At 45.2% G+C, this 20,458-nt stretch overlaps 1 protein-coding gene across 1 annotated transcript in view; it reads left to right on the top strand.

Moving 5' to 3' along the window:
• Window positions 1-20,458, top strand: part of LOC121864013 (multiple C2 and transmembrane domain-containing protein-like) — a 140,374-nt gene that overhangs the window by 41,277 nt on the left and 78,639 nt on the right. The window contains 2 exon segments of the mRNA XM_042362887.1: window positions 124-203; window positions 740-848. Coding sequence (XP_042218821.1) covers window positions 124-203; window positions 740-848 — 189 coding nt within the window.

The raw sequence follows: 20,458 nt of genomic DNA, 5'->3' as shown, positions 1-20,458 counted from the left end.
TAGGTAGAGAAAGGGGGAGAGTAGTTAATAAACGCTAAACTAATGATCCATTCCTAACATCAGTTAAAGTTAAATTACTACAGGTGTTAAAGTACCTCATTAACCTGTGTGTATCCCCTACAGGTGTTTGACTATGACTGGGGCCTTCAGGACGACTTTATGGGGTTGGCGTCCATCGATCTCGCCACCCTGGAGCTGGACAAGTGAGTTGGGTCCTAGGAGAAAGGGACTCTCTCTCTCTCTCTCTCTCTCTCTCTCTCTCTCTCTCTGGGGGGGAGGGGATAGAATGGTGTGGTTATTGTGTATGTGGGTTTGAATGGTTATGTTAAGTATGGTTTTGTTGGTTTAGGTTAGGTTTGATTCATGTCATCTCTCTCTCTCTAATAAAAAAATAGTAATAAGAATGGTGTAGCAGTTCTGTTCGTGGTATTTCTCTAACACTGCTTATCAACACACCAGAACTCAGATTCTTAAAAGATCCTTAAGGTAAATTTCTCTTAAATGGAGATGTGAGAACACCTCTAACTAGTTGACTTAAGCTGATGCATAAAAGGAATATCCAAAATGAGATTAAAGTTACACTAAGACTCTACCTTAACTTAATACGTTTCCTTAGCACCAGTTAGGAGACAAAATTAACAGACTCTACCTTAACCAGATATGTTCACTTAGCACCAGTTAGGAGACAGAACCTATAAACTCTTAATTATGACCCTAATGACTTGTCTCCCTCCTACAGGTCACACGACGTGGTGTTGACACTGTCGGAGGCCGGGAAGAGCGGGTACATGGGAGTCCTATACCTGGGCCTCACACTGCAGCCCAAGACCCAGGAGGAGAAGGAGCAGGTAAGTCTTGATGTTCTTATTCTTTGGTTACCTGAGAACCCGGATATAATACCACCAAATATACCAATACTGTACCTTAGGGTTCATAGACCCCCTAAATATGGTTAATCGGACCACAAACACTAAATCTAGAGTTAAAGGGGACAATAGATACCCCAAATATAGTTAATAGGACTTCATTCACCAAGTTTTAATTTATAGGGACCATAGACACCAAAAATCTAGTTAATGTCACCACAACACCAAGCGATAGTTACATAAACACAGATGTATGAATATAAGTTAATAGTACCAGAAGCCAGAGTTATGGGCGCCACAGACACCAAGACCCCGAGAAGGAGGTGAGGTTTAAACAAGACTGTGAAAGGAAAGGGTTTTATTGACCTCACCGGAGCAGCAGGCAGGTAGGTAGGTCTGTACAGTCGGGTATTACAGGCTCACAGAAGAACCTGCAGGCCTGTGTCGTGTGAAATGTCTCTTATTTCTGAATATTTTTGTCTAGTTTATGTTGATGTGTATTTTTAGAAACGTATTGTAGTATTTTCAGAACAAGAAAGGAAAATTTTTATTGCCATTGATCCGAAGCGTTGATTAGTTGAAAAGGAAAGCAGCTTTTAATTGTTTTGTCTAATCCTTGCTTGAATCGACATACTGTTTACTATTGTATATATATAAACACTATTTATACCTACTGAGCCACTGTTGATATGTAAGACGATATGATTGCAAAATATGTCAATCTTTCGTGCATTTTCTGAATGAAGCTCATCACAGAAAATGCGTCCTGTTGGGGAAAGAGAAAACGGTGTATTATGGGAAACTCAATACATTGACCTTGCCATGTGTTATCTGTCGGGGTAATCTTGTACTTGTTGATATCGAGGGAGTTGAACTGCTGTTTTACCTCTGATCGTTGAATTGGTAATGTAAAGATTTTTGGTGTGTTAATATAGTGTAGGTATCAATTTTATATCGAATTATTTTCGTATATACTGTAGTTATTTAGTGCTCGCTTCTCGTTAGTTTTGTCATGTGATGTAGTGGACTGATAATTAAAAGTCTTGTTTATTCAGTTAACCACACGATTATTGATTCATGACTTCGTTCATCCATCCATCAATTTGTTTATCATTTTATCCATCCATCCATCCAATTATCTATCATTTCAGCCATTCATCTGTTTATTCATCCTTCATCCATCCCCTATCGCCCCCCCCTCACTTAACTTACCTCTATTAAAGTTACACAATTAGTCCAACTCTCTCCTAGAAACAACATCTCACACCGTCTTGTCTGGGGTGTTAAGGAGGTGACAAGGGTGAAGGGCCCAGTCTTGAGAGGTCCTTCGTGAAGCTGGAGGTGGTGTTGGGGGCTTGGAGGACGTGTGGATGATGTTATGATGTCCTATAGTTCAGGGATTCAAGGATTAGATTAAGGACTTGGGGTTAGATCCTGAAGGTGTTGAGGGGTGGTAGGATTTTTTCAGGTAAGGTTCACCAGAGAGGAGTGTTGAGGTATCGTGAAGAAGGCTCTGAAGTAGGAGAAATGGGTGGGGGAAGGTTGGAGGTATCCTGAAGAGATATGGGTGTTGTCAGGGGGGACGGGGTGGTGTCGTCTGAGGTACCTCCTACTTCTGCTTTATCCTCAGGAGATGAGAGAGGTACATGTAGCAGGTGAACGCGTGGGAGAGAGGGAGGGACGGGGGGGGGGGAAGAGAATGAGAACCAATGATGGAGGTAGATTGCGTGTGTGTGTGGGTGGAGTGACGCCCACGGTAGATGCGTCGTCGTCAGCAGCAGTAGTAGTAGTAGTGTGGGAGGGCTCGAGCTCTGCGCAGGTTATCTATCTCTTCATGACGTAATTAATGACGTAAGATGGTATGTGGCGTGACGCAGGCAACTGGACGTCACTCTGGCCTACGTAATACCCGTGACGGCTAGTGTTAAAGACGATACAGTGAGGTGAGATGAAAATAGCAACGTTGTGTTAATCCTCGACGCTTGTCATAGCTGTGTGGCGTCCACTTATAAAACCAGCAATTGATCTAAAGCTTTGACGTCAATCACTCAAGTTAGCCCTCTGACAGGGAGCTGGTCGTGTCATATCATCCAGAGGGAGAGTCACATCACTCAGGTCGTGTCACTTGAAGTATTAAGAAACTACCATTTACTTCGACTTCCCTTAGCAAATGAGAACGTATTTTTCGCTTCCATTAACAATATTGAATTGATTCCTATCTGACTCGCGACATCCGAACCAGGACTCGAACGGTGGTCAAAGGCTTGTTAGTACGGCAGGAAATCCTATCCACAACCTCCCCCTCCCTCCCTCCGGCCTCCCTCCGGCCTCCCTCCCTCCGCCCTCCTCTTATCAGGTGGTTTGGTGTGTAAGTGACATCAGAAGCGGTGAGGTCAGGCGAGGTCACACTATCTGGAGTGGAGAGAAGAGGTCATGAGTTGTGGGCGAGTGATGATGAGTGACCCTTGGTATTCACACACAGTACACACACACACACACACACACACACACATTTTCAGCCTTCTGGCTGCCAAGCTCTTTCAATAAACCGTTAATTATTATTATTACTATTATTATTACAAACCGATTATAATAGTTCTTACGAGAAAATTGCCTCCATTAGGTCATTATATTTTGCTACGACTTAAAAATATTATCGTGCGTGATATTGATGACCTTTGACCTCTGGCTTCTGACCTTTTAGGGGAATTGTTCACGTTTGTGCAGGTAGCAATTTGTTACATGAACTTGGCGCCGTGTGTGTGTGGGGGGGGGCTGTATGCATGTGGAGTGAGTGTGTGTGAGTCTGTCTGTTGTAAATAAAGTTAGTTATTTTTATTTTTATTTTTATTTTATTTTAATATTATTGTTGTTGTTGTTGTATTAGTATTTTATTATTAGTATTGTTGTATTAGTATTGTAGTTATTATTATTATTATTATTACAACTACTTATACTTAAAGTTAACAGATAATTTAGGTCAGTACACTACAGATCCTGAACACTAACAGAACATATGCCATTAAATATATCACAGTGGTCATGGCAGTTATATTAGCGTGTTATACCAGGTATGTTAGTGAATATACGAGTATTAATACTTTAGTGGGATATACTCGTAATACACCACCTTATATGATAGATTAATATATTCATTAATTAAGGGGATGGTATAGGCGTGATATATCGGGATGTTTTAATAGTGTCATGACTGTATATCTGTGAGTGTCATGCGAGGGGCAGGGTTGGCATGTTAGGGTTGTCAAAGGCGTGTGGGTCTGTCTGTGGTTGGGGAGATGGATGTGACCTTCATTTGTTAATTTGACTTCTACCTGTGACCTCCGCCTGACCTTTAAGTCTGTCAAGGTTAGGTTAGGTTAGGTCAGGTCAGGTCTCAGGGTCGTTAGGTTAGGTCACGATAGTTGAGGTTAGGTTAAGTCTCTGGGATCGTAAGGTAGATTTTATTCCTTAACTAGAAATATTACAAGATATCTTATGCTCTTAAATTACGACACAATGATACATTCTCAAATTCTCGTAAGTTAAAATTTCACCTTAACTTGCCTGATTGACACAAGGCTAACAGATGAAAATATATTCCCAAAGGTTCGTGGGATAAATTTATCTTCCCTTTACTCTGACACGTGAGAAGTTACCTAAACTATTTCACTTAACCTCTTGACCTAAAAATGGATTCTCAAAGGTTCGTAAAGTTTAATGAGAAGGCATATTATTATCTGGAGGCCGGTGGTTTAACCCTTTGAGGACGGTGGTTTAACCCTTTGAGGACGGTGGTTTAACCCTTTGAGGACGGTGGTTTAACCCTTTGAGGCCGGTGGTTTAACCCTTTGAGGAAGGTGGTTTAACCCTTTGAGGAAGGTGATTTAACCCTTTGAGGACGGTGGTTTAACCCTTTGAGGACGGGGGTTTAACCCTTTGAGGACGGTGATTTAACCCTTTGAGGACGATGGTTTAACCCTTTGAGGACGATGGTTTTCGTTTTGAGGACGGTTATTTAACCCTTTGAGGACGGGGGTTTAACCCTTTGAGGGCGGTGGTTTAATCCTTTGAGGACAGTGGTTTAATCCCTTGTCGACGGTGGTTTAACCCTTTGAGGACGGTGATTTAACCCTTTGAGGACGATGGTTTAACCCTTTGAGGCCGGTGGTTTAACCCTTTGAGGCCGGTGGTTTAACCCTTTGCCCCTTTGGTAGTTTAACCCTTTGTGTTTAACCCTTTGAGGCCGGTGGTTTAACAACCCTTTGAAGTGAAGGAAGGTGGTTTAACCCTTTGAGGAAGGTGATTTAACCCTTTGAGGACAGTGATTTAACCCTTTGAGGACAATGGTTTAACCCTTTGAGGACGATGGGTTTCCTTTTGAGGACGGTGATTTAACCCTTTGAGGACGGGGGTTTAACCCTTTGAGGTCGGTGGTTTAACCCTTTGAGGGCGGTGGTTTAATCCCTTGTGGACGGTAGTTTAACCCTTTGAGGTCGGTGGTTTAACCTTTTTGTGGACGGTGGTTTAACCCTTTGAGGACGATGGTTTAAGATACGACACGAAATTAAATTTTCAAAAGATCGTAAGTTAAACTTTTCCCGTAAGTATAGACGTATAACTGGCAAATGAACCGTTGATTCTTTAAACATCGTAAGATAGTTTTAACCCGGAAATATGAGACGCACAAGAAATGAAAAAAATGAATATGGTGTCGAAATCACGCTGAGACTCGACCACTACTTAAAATAAATTACAAGGTTTGAAAGTGGCGCCGAATTTGTGCTAAGACTTGACCATAACCGAAGAAAAGTAACTTGAGGTTGAAAATGACGTCGAATTTCAAGACTTGACCATAACGAGGTTCAAAATGGCGTCGAAATCCCCAGGGCCGGATGAAATTTTCCCTCGAGTATTGAAAGAGTGTAGGGAACAGATTAGCGGATCCCTTGTAAACATATTTACAAAATCATTAGACACTGGAGTTGTGCCAGACTTGTGGAAACAGGCAAATGTAGTACCCATATTCAAAAAGGGAGACAGAGCATCAGCGTCAAATTGCCGGCCGATCAGTTTGACGTCAGTAGTGGGGAAATTTCTTGAATCAATTATAGCAGATAGCATCCGATCGCATCTAGAGAAAAGCAAATTAATCTACGACTCTCAACATGGGTTTACAAATGGAAAATCTTGTCTAACAAATCTGCTAACGTTTTTTAGGAAAGTCTTCGAGGTAGTAGATAATGACGAAAATTACGATGTTATTTACTTAGACTTTAGCAAAGCATTTGACAGAGTACCGCATCAGAGGCTTCTGAGAAAAATTAAGGCTCATGGTATCGAGGGAAAGTTTTAAATTGGATAAAATCATGGCTCACCGATAGAACGCAGAGGGTCAGCGTAGATGGTGTTAAATCTGAGTGGGGCCGTGTAACCAGTGGGGTTCCCCAGGGGTCAGTACTAGGCCCACTCTTGTTCATAATCTACATAAACGATCTAGATACTGGGATCAGCAGTGACATAAGCAAGTTTGCGGATGACACCAAAATAGGGCGGCAAATTAATTCAGGGCAGGATGCAAATCCATTACAGGAGGATCTAAATAAACTGCAGGAGTGGTCTGAAAAATGGCAAATGAAATTCAACACCAGCAAGTGCAGCGTACTTAATATTGGAAGAACAAATACTTATAACGTATACAGCCTTAACAACATCAACCTAGAGAAGTCGACTTGTGAATGAGACCTAGGGGTACTTGTAAGCCCGGACCTATGGCCTAGAAAACAGTGCGTTAATGTTCGAAATAAGGCAAACAGAGTATTGGGTTTTATATCTAGAAGTGTAACAAGAGTGCAGAGGTCTTATTGCAACTATATCTTGCGCTAGTCAGGCCGCACCTCGATTATGCGGTTCAGTTCTGGTGCCCCTATTATAGAATGGATATAAATTCACTAGAGTCGGTGCAGCGAAGAATGACAAAAATGATTCCGGGACTTAGAAACCTTCCATATCAGGATAGGTTAAAGAAACTTAACTTGCATTCCCTAGAAAGACGAAGAGTGCGGGGAGATATGATAGAAGTATTTAAGTGGGTGAAAGGAATCAATAAAGGGGATATAGATGAAGTTCTTATAATATCCGAGCAGGATAGGACTCGGAGCAACGGATTTAAGTTGGATAAGTTTAGGTTTAGGAGGGAGATAGGAAGAAACTGGTTCACAAATAGGGTGGTGGACGAGTGGAACAAGCTTAGCAACTTTGTAGTAAGTGCGGGAACTCTGGAAAGTTTCAAAAGGAGGCTAGATAGATTCATGGATGACAGAGAGTGGTAGTAACTCTCGACAGGAGCTGCCATGCACAGGCCAACCGGCCTATTGCAGACTTCTTATGTTCTGAGTCTCGACCTTAATTATAGTCTAAACTGAAGAAAAATTACCCTAACATGATTAGAGATTGTGCCGCTACCTTCAATGTTTAGCATAACAGCAGCCTGCCGTCTTAGCTATCCCAGGGCCGTCCCTAGGAGGGTGCGGGGCCCGGGGCTACTCAGCCACTGCGGGGCCCCAGAAAATATATATAATTATGGAGTCAGATTATGCGGTCAGCGGATCCCACCCCCATCAACCCCCATGGGACTGTCGCTATGGATGGTAAGGTCACGGTTGCGATGGTGGCGCAAGCCGTCAGTTCAGATTAACCAGTCAACAGGTAATGTGTCCGAGGTCACTGGGTCTAGTGCTGGGCCCCGCGGGGCCCCCACACGCGCGGGGCTCCGGGCGGTCGCCCCTGTTCGCCCCCCCACCCCTCTCTCTCTCTCTCCCCTCCTTTCTCTCCCCTCCCCGCCCCTCTCTCCGCTCTCTTTTCCCCTCTGTCCCCTCCCTTTTCCCCCTCTCTCTCACCCCTTGCCCTCACACCCCTCTTCCATCTCTCCCCTCCTCCTCCCTCCCTCTACTCCTGTCCCTATTCCTGGCTCTCCCTTCTCCTCCCCCTTCCTTCTCCCCTACCTGTCCCCGTCTATCCTCCCCCCTCCCTTTTGCCTCCACACTAATAACAGCTTTCAGTCCCTGAATTATCCCCTCCCCTGCTTCCCCCTCTCCCCGTCTCCTCTCCTCCCCTCCCTCTCCCTCCCTCTCCCCTCCTCCCCTCTCCCCCCTCCCTTCCTCCCCTCCCCTCCTTCCTCCTCCCCTCCTTCCTCCTCCCCTCCTTCCCTCCTCCCCTCCTTCCCCTCCTCCCCTCCCTTCCTCCTCCCCTCCTTTACTCCCTCCCCTCTTTCCTCCCTCCCCTCCTTCCCCTCCTCCCCTCCTTCCTCCTCCCCTCCTTCCCTCCTCTCCAGCCCTCTCCCCTCCTTCCCTCCCTCCCCTCCTCCCTCCTTCCCCTCCTTCCCTCCTCCCCTCCTTCATCCTCCTCCTGATTACCCGGGTTTGGAGGTAATCACCGTATCATAAACCGTAGTTAATGAGGAGGATTAACAAGAGCCGGGTTGGGTAGTGGTTCCTGGGTCACCTCCACCAATTGCTGCTTCTGTTGCCGACCTGGATGTTGCTGTTTTTCAGGTAACCCGCTAACATTAGCTAAAATTTAACAGTATTCGTAAATATTCGCTTGAATGAATCAAAACTCGCTAAACCTAAATAGTAGGAACTCGGTCGCCTGGCGGGAACTTTATCGCCTGGTGGGAACTTTATCGCCTGGTGGAAACTCCTCAGTATATCGAATACAAAGTTATAATGTGTGTGTGTGTGTGTGTGTGTGTGTGTGTGTGTGTGTGAAGGAGCTGACAGGCCAACGTCAGTGAGTTCTTCTGAGTGACAGCAATCCTTAGAACAAAACCCCGATGAAGGAAGTATGTAGAGAAGAAAAGAGGTAGGTAGGAAGGTAAGGAAGGGAGGTAGGGATCGGAGGAAGTGGGGAAGAAGAAGGAGGGAGGTAAGGAGAGGGAGGAGGTAGGGGGGGGGAGAAAGAAAGAAAGGAGGTAAGGAAGAAGGGAGAGAGTGCCATCGTCGCCTCCATATTGGATTCGTTGTAAAAATGTAAATTTGGCTGATAGATATGCACTCCGCCGCCTGCAGTGATGTATTGGGTGTGAAGGGCGGCGTCTGTCTCCTGCTTATGAACCTCTCCAGGCTGGTAGGAGGGAGGGAAGGAGGGTGTATTGGGAAGGAGGGATGGAAGGCGGTTGCATTGGCTAGGAGAGAGGGAGGGAGGGAGGGAGGAGAATGTGATAACTGGGCAGGAAGGACGGTGAAGGACAGTGTCTGTTTTTTTTTTTTTTTTTGAGCGAGAGGGGTGAAAGGAGATTAGGGGTGGGGGAAGGAAGTTATAGTTCGGAAATTGAAGAAATTTAGGAGGAGGTAAGAGAGGGCGGGCTGACCGCCTAGCTAAGCTAATAGTGTGTTAGGGTTGTGTCATGGGTTAGTTATTGTCTGTCGGTACAGGCACTAGACAGTCTACCCTGTCCCATATATGGGTGTTTTAAGGGCCTTATTTCATATTCCGCCGACCCTACTGGCGGAGGCTGGTCTAGGGAGGTTGTCTATTGCCTGGCCGTGTAGATCGGGGGTGGTAATGGACCTTTTGAGGTTTGGTAACTTTTTGGGAACCATGTATGGTTGTTGTCGTTATCTGGTGGGAGTCTTTGAAGGAGTTCTTGCTCTGATCGTTCTATCTTTTGCCAGACTCTGCTGGCCAGGGTGTGCAGCTGCTGGTTGATGGGTTTTATTCTCAGGTCTCTATGTATCTCGGCTGTGGTTCTGGTGAAGGGGTATCTTTCACCTGTGACGAATCTTAGGGCTTCATTTTGGACCACCTGTAATTTTAATATTTGAGTGGTGCTCATAGTATGAAGAGGTACTGCTGGGTAAGTTAATATCGGTGTGATAAATGATGTCACCAGGCGGAGTTTTATTTTCTCAGGAAGCGCTTTAAAGCGGTATAGTTTTCTCAGCTCTCTTCTTGCCTTTTCCTTCCTGGTGTGGACATGATGGGAGTAACCTGTCGTGGATATATGCAGGCCCAGGAGGGTGCCTCTGCTTTTGTATTCTATCTGGGCATTATTGGTTACTAATGGATGGGTTTTCCTTCTGCATAAGGGTATCACTGTGAATTTCGGGAGACTGGTTTGGATTTTCCATTGTTTTTCGTAAATTATTTACCCTTTCTAATTCCCGCCTGGTGTTGTCGACCTGTAGCGCTCGCGATTTTCCTTGATGTGTTGTTATTTGAGTGATGTCATCTGCATACATAATATCTTCGTTACCTATTCTAGTGGGAGGCGGGGTGTCACTTGTGTAGATAATATATAGGGTGGGGGAGAGGACGCTCCCCTGAGGGACTCCCTCATGAGTGGGAAGGTCTCTCCTGTGTGTTGTCCTACCCTCAGCCTGGCATTTCTGCCTCAAGAAAGTTGCAAAGCAACTTTTCAATGTTGATGGGAAGTCCGAGTTGGAGGATCTTATATTTTAGACCGTCGTGCCAGACTTTGTCAAATGCCTTCGCTACATCCCGGAGAGTTAGATTACATTGTCTACCACTCGCCGCGGCTCTGGCTTTGTTTTCACATGCCAGGGCTATCGCTGTTGTGGTGGACTTCCCTTTCCTGAACCCGAATTGTCTGCAGTTGACTTTGTTGGTTGTTTCCAGGTGATTTCTCAGACGGTTATTGATGATTTTTTTCTATGATTTTTCCAGGTACTTCAAAGAGGGAGATCGGTCTGTAGTTTAGTGGGACGGCGGGGTTCTTTCCTTGTTTTGGTGTTAGGGTAATAATGGCCTCTTTGAATTTAGTTGGGAAGTAACCCGAGGCCGGGCAAGCATTCATTGTGGTTCTCAGTCTCTCCATGGCCAGGGGCTTTATCTTTGGTATTGGAGATGGCTGTGTTGAGTTTTCCGAGGTGATTGGTTTGGACAGTGGGCTGTCCACTCTCTCAGATCCTCCCATATGATTTCAGGGGAAGGCTGAGTGCGGTGTGTCTGGCCCCGGAGTTCATCAAGGACGAGCTCCTCGTGTGTACTATTCAATCCTCTGTTCTCTTCATTTGTGATTCGGAAGATGTTCCTCCAAATGTCCCTGAATATGGGTCTTTGTCTTGGTCGTCATATATTTTACTTCCTACGTGGTCAGTTATATATGATGACTGGTTACGGCTGCAACCTTTCAGTCTCTTAACTCGACGCCAGAACTCTCTTGGATCGTTGTATGTATGTGAGAGTTGTTCAACTATTTCGGCCCATTTAAGGTTGCTTTGTTCCAGAGATCTTGTTTTTATTTCCTCCCGGATTCTTCTGTATGTATTGTAGCTTACGATGTCCCAACCATGGGTCTCGGCTCTGTTGTAGCAGTTGGAACTGGTTTGTGAGGGCTATGAGTTCTGGAGTCTGTTGTGGGTGTGGGAGAGTTCTGTTGCGTTTGAGAGGCGTGGCCTCCTGGTAGGCTGCTGCTATGGCTTCACACCATGTGTTGATTTCTTCGTCTATTTTGTTCACCGGCTGAGTGTCTGTAATGCAGGATTTATCATCATGTACTCGGGCAGATGCTGCAAAAGCAATAGGGAGATACAGGCACAAGATCAACAGGGCCCCCTACCCTCGAACATATATATATATATATATATATATATATATATATATATATATATATATATATATATATATATATATATATATATAGCAAGAACAAAATATACCAAAATTTATCAATGATTTCATCAATATTAAGCTTCTGCAAAATAACACATTCAATGTTCATAAGAGACAGAAAATTGAGACGTTGCTAGGACATCGCTGAACGAAGTTCATGTTTTATATGCTTCAACTTCGAGAATGTTTGGATTTGGGGGCCCCTTAGAGTCGGGGGGCCTGAGGCCAGTGTCTCAAGTGCCTCATGGTTAATCCGGCACTGCTTGGCCTCAAGTTCGGCTGTAGCTTTTTCGTTGAATAGTTCCCAGTCGGTCTGCTTGGCGATTCTCCGTGGTGGAGCTGGTATAGTTATTGGTGTTGCTGAGATGGTCATGATTATAGGTAGGTGGTCGCTGGAGGTTACAGGGCCTTGTTCAAAGAGATAGTTGTGGAAGCATCTGCCGTTTGTTATTGCTATATCTGGAGTAGTGGCTGAGTTCCTACTGTAGAACGTGGGGAAGTCTGGGCCTATTAGCTGGGCTTTTTTGTCTCTTATGAAGCCAGCAAGGAGTCTGTGGAAGTCCCCGTAATCCAAGTAGTCCCTGCGTGGTGGGAGGTAGGTTGTGGCTATTATGATTGGTCCTGTGGTCAAGTTGATTTGAACAGCGAGGGTTTCAGAGGTGAAGTAGTCTATGATTCTGTGGTGGACATCTTTTTTTCTGGCGATGACCGCCCCGTATCAATTACTCCTTTAGCGACTTCATCACGTGTACAGTCCTCGTTGATGTGGTCTGGTATGTACTGTAGATGCGTAGCTTTAGGTCTTTACCTGATAGATCGCTTGGAGTCTGAGAAACAGGTGTCATCCCCGGTGTGGGTACTTGTGCATCCACACCAGAGACCACTGTTGTCTCCTCCGAGGTTGAGGATGTTGCCCTGAACAGTTTTGGGATGGGCAGATTGTGGTGGCGTAAGCATTTTTCGAGTACTCTTATAAACCTCTCCAAGCTGGTAGGAGGGAGGGAGGGTGTATTGACTGGCTGGCTGGCTGGCTGGCTGGAGGGAAGGAGGGAGGAGGGCTGGCTGGCTGGGAGAGAGGGAGGAGGGAGGGAAGGAGGGAGGGCGGAAGGATGGGCCGGGCTGGCTGGCTGGCTTGCTGCTGGCTGGCTGGCTGGGCTGGCCATGAGGGAGGGAGGGTGGAGGAGGAGGAGGAGGGGAAGGAAGGGAAAAGTAAGGGGCTGTATTGAGAAGGAGGGATTGTTGTATAAGGAAGGAAGGAAGGAAGGAGGAGGATACAAAGTATGGAGAGATGTGTGTGTGTGTGGTTGTTTGAGGGAGGGAGAGGGGGGTGTAGAAGGAGAAGAGGGAAGAAATTAGTTTATATATAGAGAGAAAGAAGAAGGAAGTATTGATACAGGGATGATTGACTGATAGATATAAACCGTGGCAACTTGTCCCCATAGACCCTAACGCACGCAGCCCCGAGTCCCACTCCAGCCCGAGTCTCACTCCAGCCCCGAGTCCCACTCCATATCTTAAGTCTCAAGTGTAATGTCCTTTATACAAAACAGACAGACAGACAGACAGACATACATAGATTCGTACATAATGTAGATACATTCGTACATAGATACATATACATACATACATACATACACACACACACACACACACACACACACACACACATACATACATACACACACACACACACACACATACATACATAGATACATACACACACATACATACATACATACACACACATACATACATAGATACATACACACACATAATACATACAGTAGATGCATACACACACATACATAGATACATGCATATACTCACATACATACACACACATACATACATACATACATACTACACCAACGCTCTCTCCACCCTGGAAATGCCATCCCTCAGTGACCTCCACCACCAAGCACTGGAAAGGTTTGACAGTGGACTACTGCACCATCCTCGTCATCGCCACCTCCTGCCACAGGCAGTCCCCCGCCCACCTCGTGCAGTCCGCCACTACAACACAATTCAGCCCATAAGAGCCCGCACTGATAGATATAAGAACAGCACCATCCCATCTATTGTTAAAATAATAAACAACTCCTGATTTATGTACTGTACAGCCCTGTAAATGTATTCAATGCATACTATATCATTTTGTCTAAATCAAATGTAAGTCTGTATATTTTCAGCCACCGGCTCCAACTCTATTAATAAACCGTTTATTATTATTATTATTATTATTATTATTATTATTATTATTATTATTATTATTATTATTATTATTATTATTATTATTATTATTATTATTATTATTATTATTATTATTATTATTATTACACACACATATACATACATAGATATATACACACACACACACATACATACATACGTACATACTCGCACATACATAGATACATACACACACATACATACAAAGATACATACACACATACATACATAGATACATATACATACATAGATACATACACACACATACATACATAGGTACATACATACATAGGTACATACATACATACATACATACATACTCCCCAATCACCACCACCAATAGCAAACATTGTAGAAGCTTCTCTCCCTCCTCCATCACACACACACACACACACACACACACAGCAGCAGCAAGAGGCGGCCTAACGTGATATTGATAGTGAAGGCGAGGCTATTATACCAAGGACACTCTCTCTCTCTCCAGTCAAGGCTACTAACTGTCCTTGAAGGCATGGGGTGTGTGTGTGTGTGGTTGTTGTGGGTGGTGATGGTGGTGGTGGTTGTGTTGTTGCCATTTTGTTGTGTGTTTTAGAGTTGTTTTTTGTTGTCATTTTGTTGTTGTTCTTGTTGTGGCCTGTGGGTGGTGGTGTTTTGTTGTTGTTGTTGTTCTGGTGACTATTCCCATAGGTCAAGGGGGTCAGTCATATCAAGATGGGTTAAGGAGGAAATGAAAGATGGGTGGTGATGGGCGTAGGTTAACTGTGTGTGGGTGTAATAATAATAATAATTAACGGTTTATTGAAAAAGTTCTGCAGCCCGAAGGCTGAAAATATACATTGGACATAAATAACGTACTACATACATTGGTGGTTTAACAGAAGCCTTCATTAGAGAAAGGTAAAGGAACATACAGTGAACATACAGATTAATGTAGGTGTTGAACAGCAAACTCGTAGTGTAGTAACTCCCTCCCAGATGGTGTTAGGAGGGACTTGACGTGGTGTAGTAATTCCCTCGCAGATGGTGTTATGAGGGACCACGTAGTGTAGTAACTCCCTCCCAGATGGTGTTATCAGGGTCCTCAGTGGTGTAGTAATTCCCTCGCAGATGGTGTTATGAGGGACCACGTAGTGTAGTAATTCCCTCACAGATGGTGTTATGAGGGACCTCACGTGATGTAGTAATTCCCTCACATATGGTGTTATGAGGGACATGTGGTGTAGTAATTCCCTCACAGATGGTGTTATATGAGTGAGGTTTGGTCCCAGGCCTTCCTATCGTAGACGGATTAACACATCTCTGGTTGTTGTTGGGTCTCACGGGCCGTTATCACTGTGTACCTGGGACCTCACTGTGTGAAGGACTGTTACTGTTGAGTTGTTCTCACTTGACTTAAGCACTGTTCACCACTGTTCACCTCTGTTTAACACTGGTTCCATTCCTTTCCTAAATGAAATTGTAACTTCTGGCGAGAACTTGTTGATATTCCGGCGGGGAGGAGGGTTCAGGGGAGGGGGTTGGTATGGGCCAACTAAACAGTTGACCTGGCTGCTCCGAGAGGAGCGCCAGGTACGTCTTGACCCTTCGGTGGTTAAGTGTGTGTGTGTGTGTGTGTGTGTGTGTGTACACTTCGAGGAAACTAATAGAGTCCTCTTCCTAGCCTGACGTAAACCAGGATAGCCAGCATAACAGGATAGCAGCATAACAGGATACACCAGGATAACCAACGTAAGAGGGGAAATTAATTACCCCCAATTAAAGAGGGTGAATGAGGGTTAATTGATCTCCCAATTAAACCTACGGAGATGTAATTACTACCCTCACTATCTCGACCTGAACTGACCCCCGAAAAACTAGATTATTTTTTTAGAATTTCACCACGAAATCAACCACGAAATCGCCTAAGAAATGACCCACGAAATCGCCCATGAAATCACTCACGAAATCAGTCACTAGATTACTCACGAAACTGCCCACGAATTCGCCCACGAAATCACTCACGAAATCACTCACTAGATTACCCACGAGACTGCCCACGAATTCGCCCACGAGATCGCCCACGAGATCACCCACGAAGTCGCTTACGAATTTGCCTATGGAACATTTTACCCAAGTTATTGACTGGGCATTAACGATATACGGACAGACTAACGGACGGACAGACGGGACAAATAGTAATATATACTCACAGTAATAAGACACGGGGTATAAAATTATTAATATATTGAGTTCCTCAGTATGGTGCAACATGTTACTTAAAATACCTGAGTTTTGTAATAAATACCTGGCGTTTGTCGTAAATACCTGGCGTTTAAATACCTGGCGATAAATTCCTGGCGTTTAAATACCTGGCGATAAATTCCTGGCGTTTAAATACCTGGCGATAAATTCCTGGCGTTTAAATACCTGGCGATAAATTCCTGGCGTTTAAATACCTGGCGATAAATTCCTGGCGTTTAAATACCTGGCGATAAATTCCTGGCGTTTAAATACCTGGCGATAAATTCCGGCGTTTAAATACCTGGCGTTTAAATACCTGGCGATAAATTCCTGGCGTTTAAATACCTGGCGATAAATTCCTGGCGTTTAAATACCTGGCGATAAATTCCTGGCGTTTAAATACCTGGCGATAAATTCCTGGCGTTTAAATACCTGGCGATAAATCTCGCGTTTAAATTCCTGGCGATAAATTCTGGCGTTTAAATACCTGGCGATAAATTCCTGGCGTTTAAATACCTGGCGATAAATTCCTGGCGTTTAAATACCTGGCGTTTAAATACCTGGCGATAAATTCCTGGCGTTTAAATACCTGGCGATAAATTCCTGGCGTTTAAATACCTGGCGATAAATTCCTGGCGTTTAAATACCTGGCAATAGTGATAAGAAACTCGCCCTGGTTGACTACGTGACCTACATAGCGGTGTTGTTTGTAAACAGAAGCACGTGGCGCCTCACCCCCTGACACGTGGACTGTGTTGATGGTAATCTGACGGGACGAGTTTATTGGTGGCAAGTGAGGGGAAGGGAGGAGGGAGGGAAGGTGGAATGAGGGAAGGGAAGGGAAAGGTGAAGGTGAGGGATGGTAAGAGGGGGAGAGGAGGGAAGGAGGGTGGTAAGATGGAAGGGGTGTAGGGGAAGAGGAAGGGAGATAATAAGAAGGTAGGGAAATGGAAAGGAAAGATGGCAAGTAAAGGATGGAAGAGGAGTGAGGGAGGTGAAGAGAGAAGGGGAGTGGGAGGAGAAGTGAGGAAAGAGGGAGTGAGGTGGAAAGGAAAGAGTTGTTGAATGTTGACAGCCGCTCAGTGTTGACAGTTGTTGGGGATGGTTCGGGCCGTGAGTGACCGGGCCGAGTCGTGACACTTTCCTCGAGCCAGGGATTATAATAGAGGGGCGTGTGCCGCCTGTGTGTGTGTGTGTGTGTATCTGTACGTCTGTGTGTATGTCTGTCTGTACGTCTCTGTGTGTGTGAACAACGAGGCTGTGTACGAGTGTCTTTGATCTTGGCTAAATGGAAATCTGTTGATGATAGTGGTAGTCGTTGTTGATGCTGGTAATTGTTGATGATAGTGGTAGTCGTTGTTGATGCTGGTAATTGTTGATGATAGTGGTAGTCGTTGTTGATGATAGTGGTAGTCGTTGTTGATGCTGGTAATTGTTGATGATAGTGGTAGTCGTTGTTGATGATAGTGGTAGTCGTTGTTGATGCTGGTAATTGTTGATGATAGTGGTAGTCGTTGTTGATGATAGTGGTAGTCGTTGTTGATGCTGGTAATTGTTGATGATAGTGGTAGTCGTTGTTGATGATAGTGGTAGTCGTTGTTGATGCTGGTAATTGTTGATGATAGTGGTAGTCGTTGTTGATGATAGTGGTAGTCGTTGTTGATGCTGGTAATTGTTGATGATAGTGGCAGTCGTTGTTGATGTTGGTAATTGTTGATGATAGTGGTAGTCGTTGTTGATGCTGGTAATTGTTGATGATAGTGGTAGTCGTTGTTGAGGCTGGTAATTGTTGATGATAGTGGTAGTCGTTGTTGATGCTGGTAATTGTTGATGATAGTGGTAGTCGTTGTTGATGCTGGTAATTGTTGATGATAGTGGTAGTCGTTGTTGATGTTGGTAATTGTTGATGATAGTGGTAGTCGTTGTTGATGTTGGTAATTGTTAATGATAGTGGTAGTCGTTGTCAATGATAGTGGTAGTCGTTGTTGATGCTGGTAATTGTTGATGATAGTGGTGTCGATGGTGGGAATTGATTATAAAGGTATTAGTAGTGGTAATATTAGGGATGGTGGTTGTGTTGGTTGCAATGGTGGTTGTGTTGGTTGCGATGATGGTTGTGTTAATATTGGGGCCTGTTAGGACTGGGGCCCGACTAACCATTCCCTCCGCACACACAGCATCATGGCCTTTCCTCGACCTTTTCTGTGTCCACCTGACCTTTCCAACACTCGGGATAAGAATGAACATTTTACCACGAGGCTAGGTGGTGTGACACAATGGCCCTGTGGTGTGGTACATTAGCCAGATGGTGTGACATTGTGGCCAAATGGTGTGACATAGTGGCCAGATGGTGTGACACAATAGCCAGGTGGCGACACAGTAACCAGTTGGTGTGACACAGTAGCCAGATGGTGTGACAGTGGCCAGATGGTGAGACACAGTGGCCAGATGTGAGACGCAGTGGTCAGGTGGTGTGACACACACAGAGTGGACTGTAAAATATTTCGCCACTCCACACCATAAGTAGTCTTGTCTCTGTCTGTCTGTCTGTCTTGTATATTGTTGGTAATCTTTGTGTGTATGTCTGTCTGTGGATGTAAATATTTATTCTTCTCTGTCTCTGTCTCTGTCTGTCCATCCGTCTACACAAACAAGCTGTCAGATCTCAAACGGGATTGGTCCGAGGTTCATAAACATCACACCTATCTCAAATGTCATTGGTTCACCTTTGCTTAAGCGTATTTTATGTGGCTAACCTTTGTCTCGGGAGGAGAAGGTTCTTTTGAGTTAACATTTGTCTGTTTGGTTAACTTTGGAATGTTAATCTGTGTGTAACGCTAATATTAGGGTGTTAATCTTCGTGGTTATGTTCAGGTTTGAGTTAAGGTGCTATTAGATATTCCTCGGGCTCTCCGATACTGCCAGACACTACCAGATAGTCCCAGACACTACCAGATAGTCCCAGACACTACCAGATAGTCCCAGACACTACCAGATAGTCCCAGACACTACCAGATAGTCCCAGACACTACCAGATAGTCCCAGACACTACCAGATAGTCCCAGACACTAACAGATAGTCCCAGACACTACCAGATAGTCCCAGACACTACCAGATAGTCCCAGACACTACCAGATAGTCCCAGACACTACCAGATAGTCCCAGACACTAACAGATAGTCCCAGACACTACCAGATAGTCCCAGACACTACCAGGATAGTCCCAGACACTACCAGATAGTCCCAGACACTACCAGATAGTCCCAGACACTACCATACAGTCCCAGACACCACAGATAGTCCCACACACACTACCAGTAGATAGTCCCAGACACTACCAGATAGTCCCAGATAGTCCCAGACACTACCAGATAGTCCCAGACACTACCAGATAGTCCCAGACACTACCAGATAGTCCCAGATACTCCAAGACAGTCCCAGACACTACCAGACACTACCAGATAGTCCCAGACACTACCAGATAGTCCCAGACACTACCAGATAGTCCCAGATAGTCCCAGACACTACCAGATAGTCCCAGACACTACCAGATAGTCCCAGACACTACCAGATAGTCCCAGACACAACCAGATAGTCCCAGACACTACCAGCCTGAAGCAACTCGAGACACTCAACATAACAAGGAACTCGACGCCAATACACACTCACTCTTGCTTCAGGTATTGGAGGGTTATAACCAGCAGGTGTGGGAAGGCGCAGGTGTGGGGTGGGGCAGGTGTGGGGTGATTAAGGTTTTGGGTGGTGCAGGTGTGGGGTGGCGCAGGTGTGGGAAGACGCAGGTGTGGGAAGGTGAAGGTGTGTTAATGGTTTACCAAAACTTACCTGACAGCACACGGGAGGTAGTTTATGGTCCTCCACACTGTACAAGGAGGAGTTTCACCTGATTCGTAAACATTTTCAAGTGCTGGTTAGGTTAGGTTATAAAAAGTTCACATTAGGTCATTATGTTAGGTCGATATTTGGTCCTGGTTAGGTCAAGATCAAGTTAGGGTATGTTGGGTTAGGTCAGGTCAGGTTAGGTCAAGATCAAGTTAGGGTGCGTTGGGTTCGGTTAGTTCAGGTCAAGTTAGGTCACATCAGGTCAGGTCAGGTTAGGTCATGTCCCTAATAACTCACCTGGTGGGGTCATCGTGCTGGCCAGGTAAGCTTTAAACCTCAGTGAACCTGACACCTCGGAGCCTGTCGGGCCGAGTCGTTTATAATGGAGGAGAGTGAGTCCACCTCCTCCCTTCTTGCTTCGTTCTCCACCATCACCTCCTTGCTTCGTTCTCCACCACCTCCTTGCTTCGCCCTCCACCCCCTCCCTCCTTGCTTCGTCCTCCTCCACCACCTCCTTGCTTCGTCCTCCACCTCCTCCACCTCCTTGCTTCGTCCTCCACCTCCTCCCTCCTTGTTTCGTCCTCCACCACCTCCCTCGTCCTCCACAGCTTCACTTCCTCCCTCGTCCTCCACCCTACCTCACCCCACCACGCCCTACCCCACCCCACCACG

This window comes from Homarus americanus, unplaced genomic scaffold (assembly GCF_018991925.1).
Source record: "Homarus americanus isolate GMGI-L3 unplaced genomic scaffold, GMGI_Hamer_2.0 scaffold13642, whole genome shotgun sequence".
Taxonomy (NCBI): Eukaryota; Metazoa; Arthropoda; class Malacostraca; order Decapoda; family Nephropidae; genus Homarus; species Homarus americanus.
Note: the sequence above shows the minus strand (reverse complement) of the source record. Positions and strands in the feature narration are given on the sequence as shown.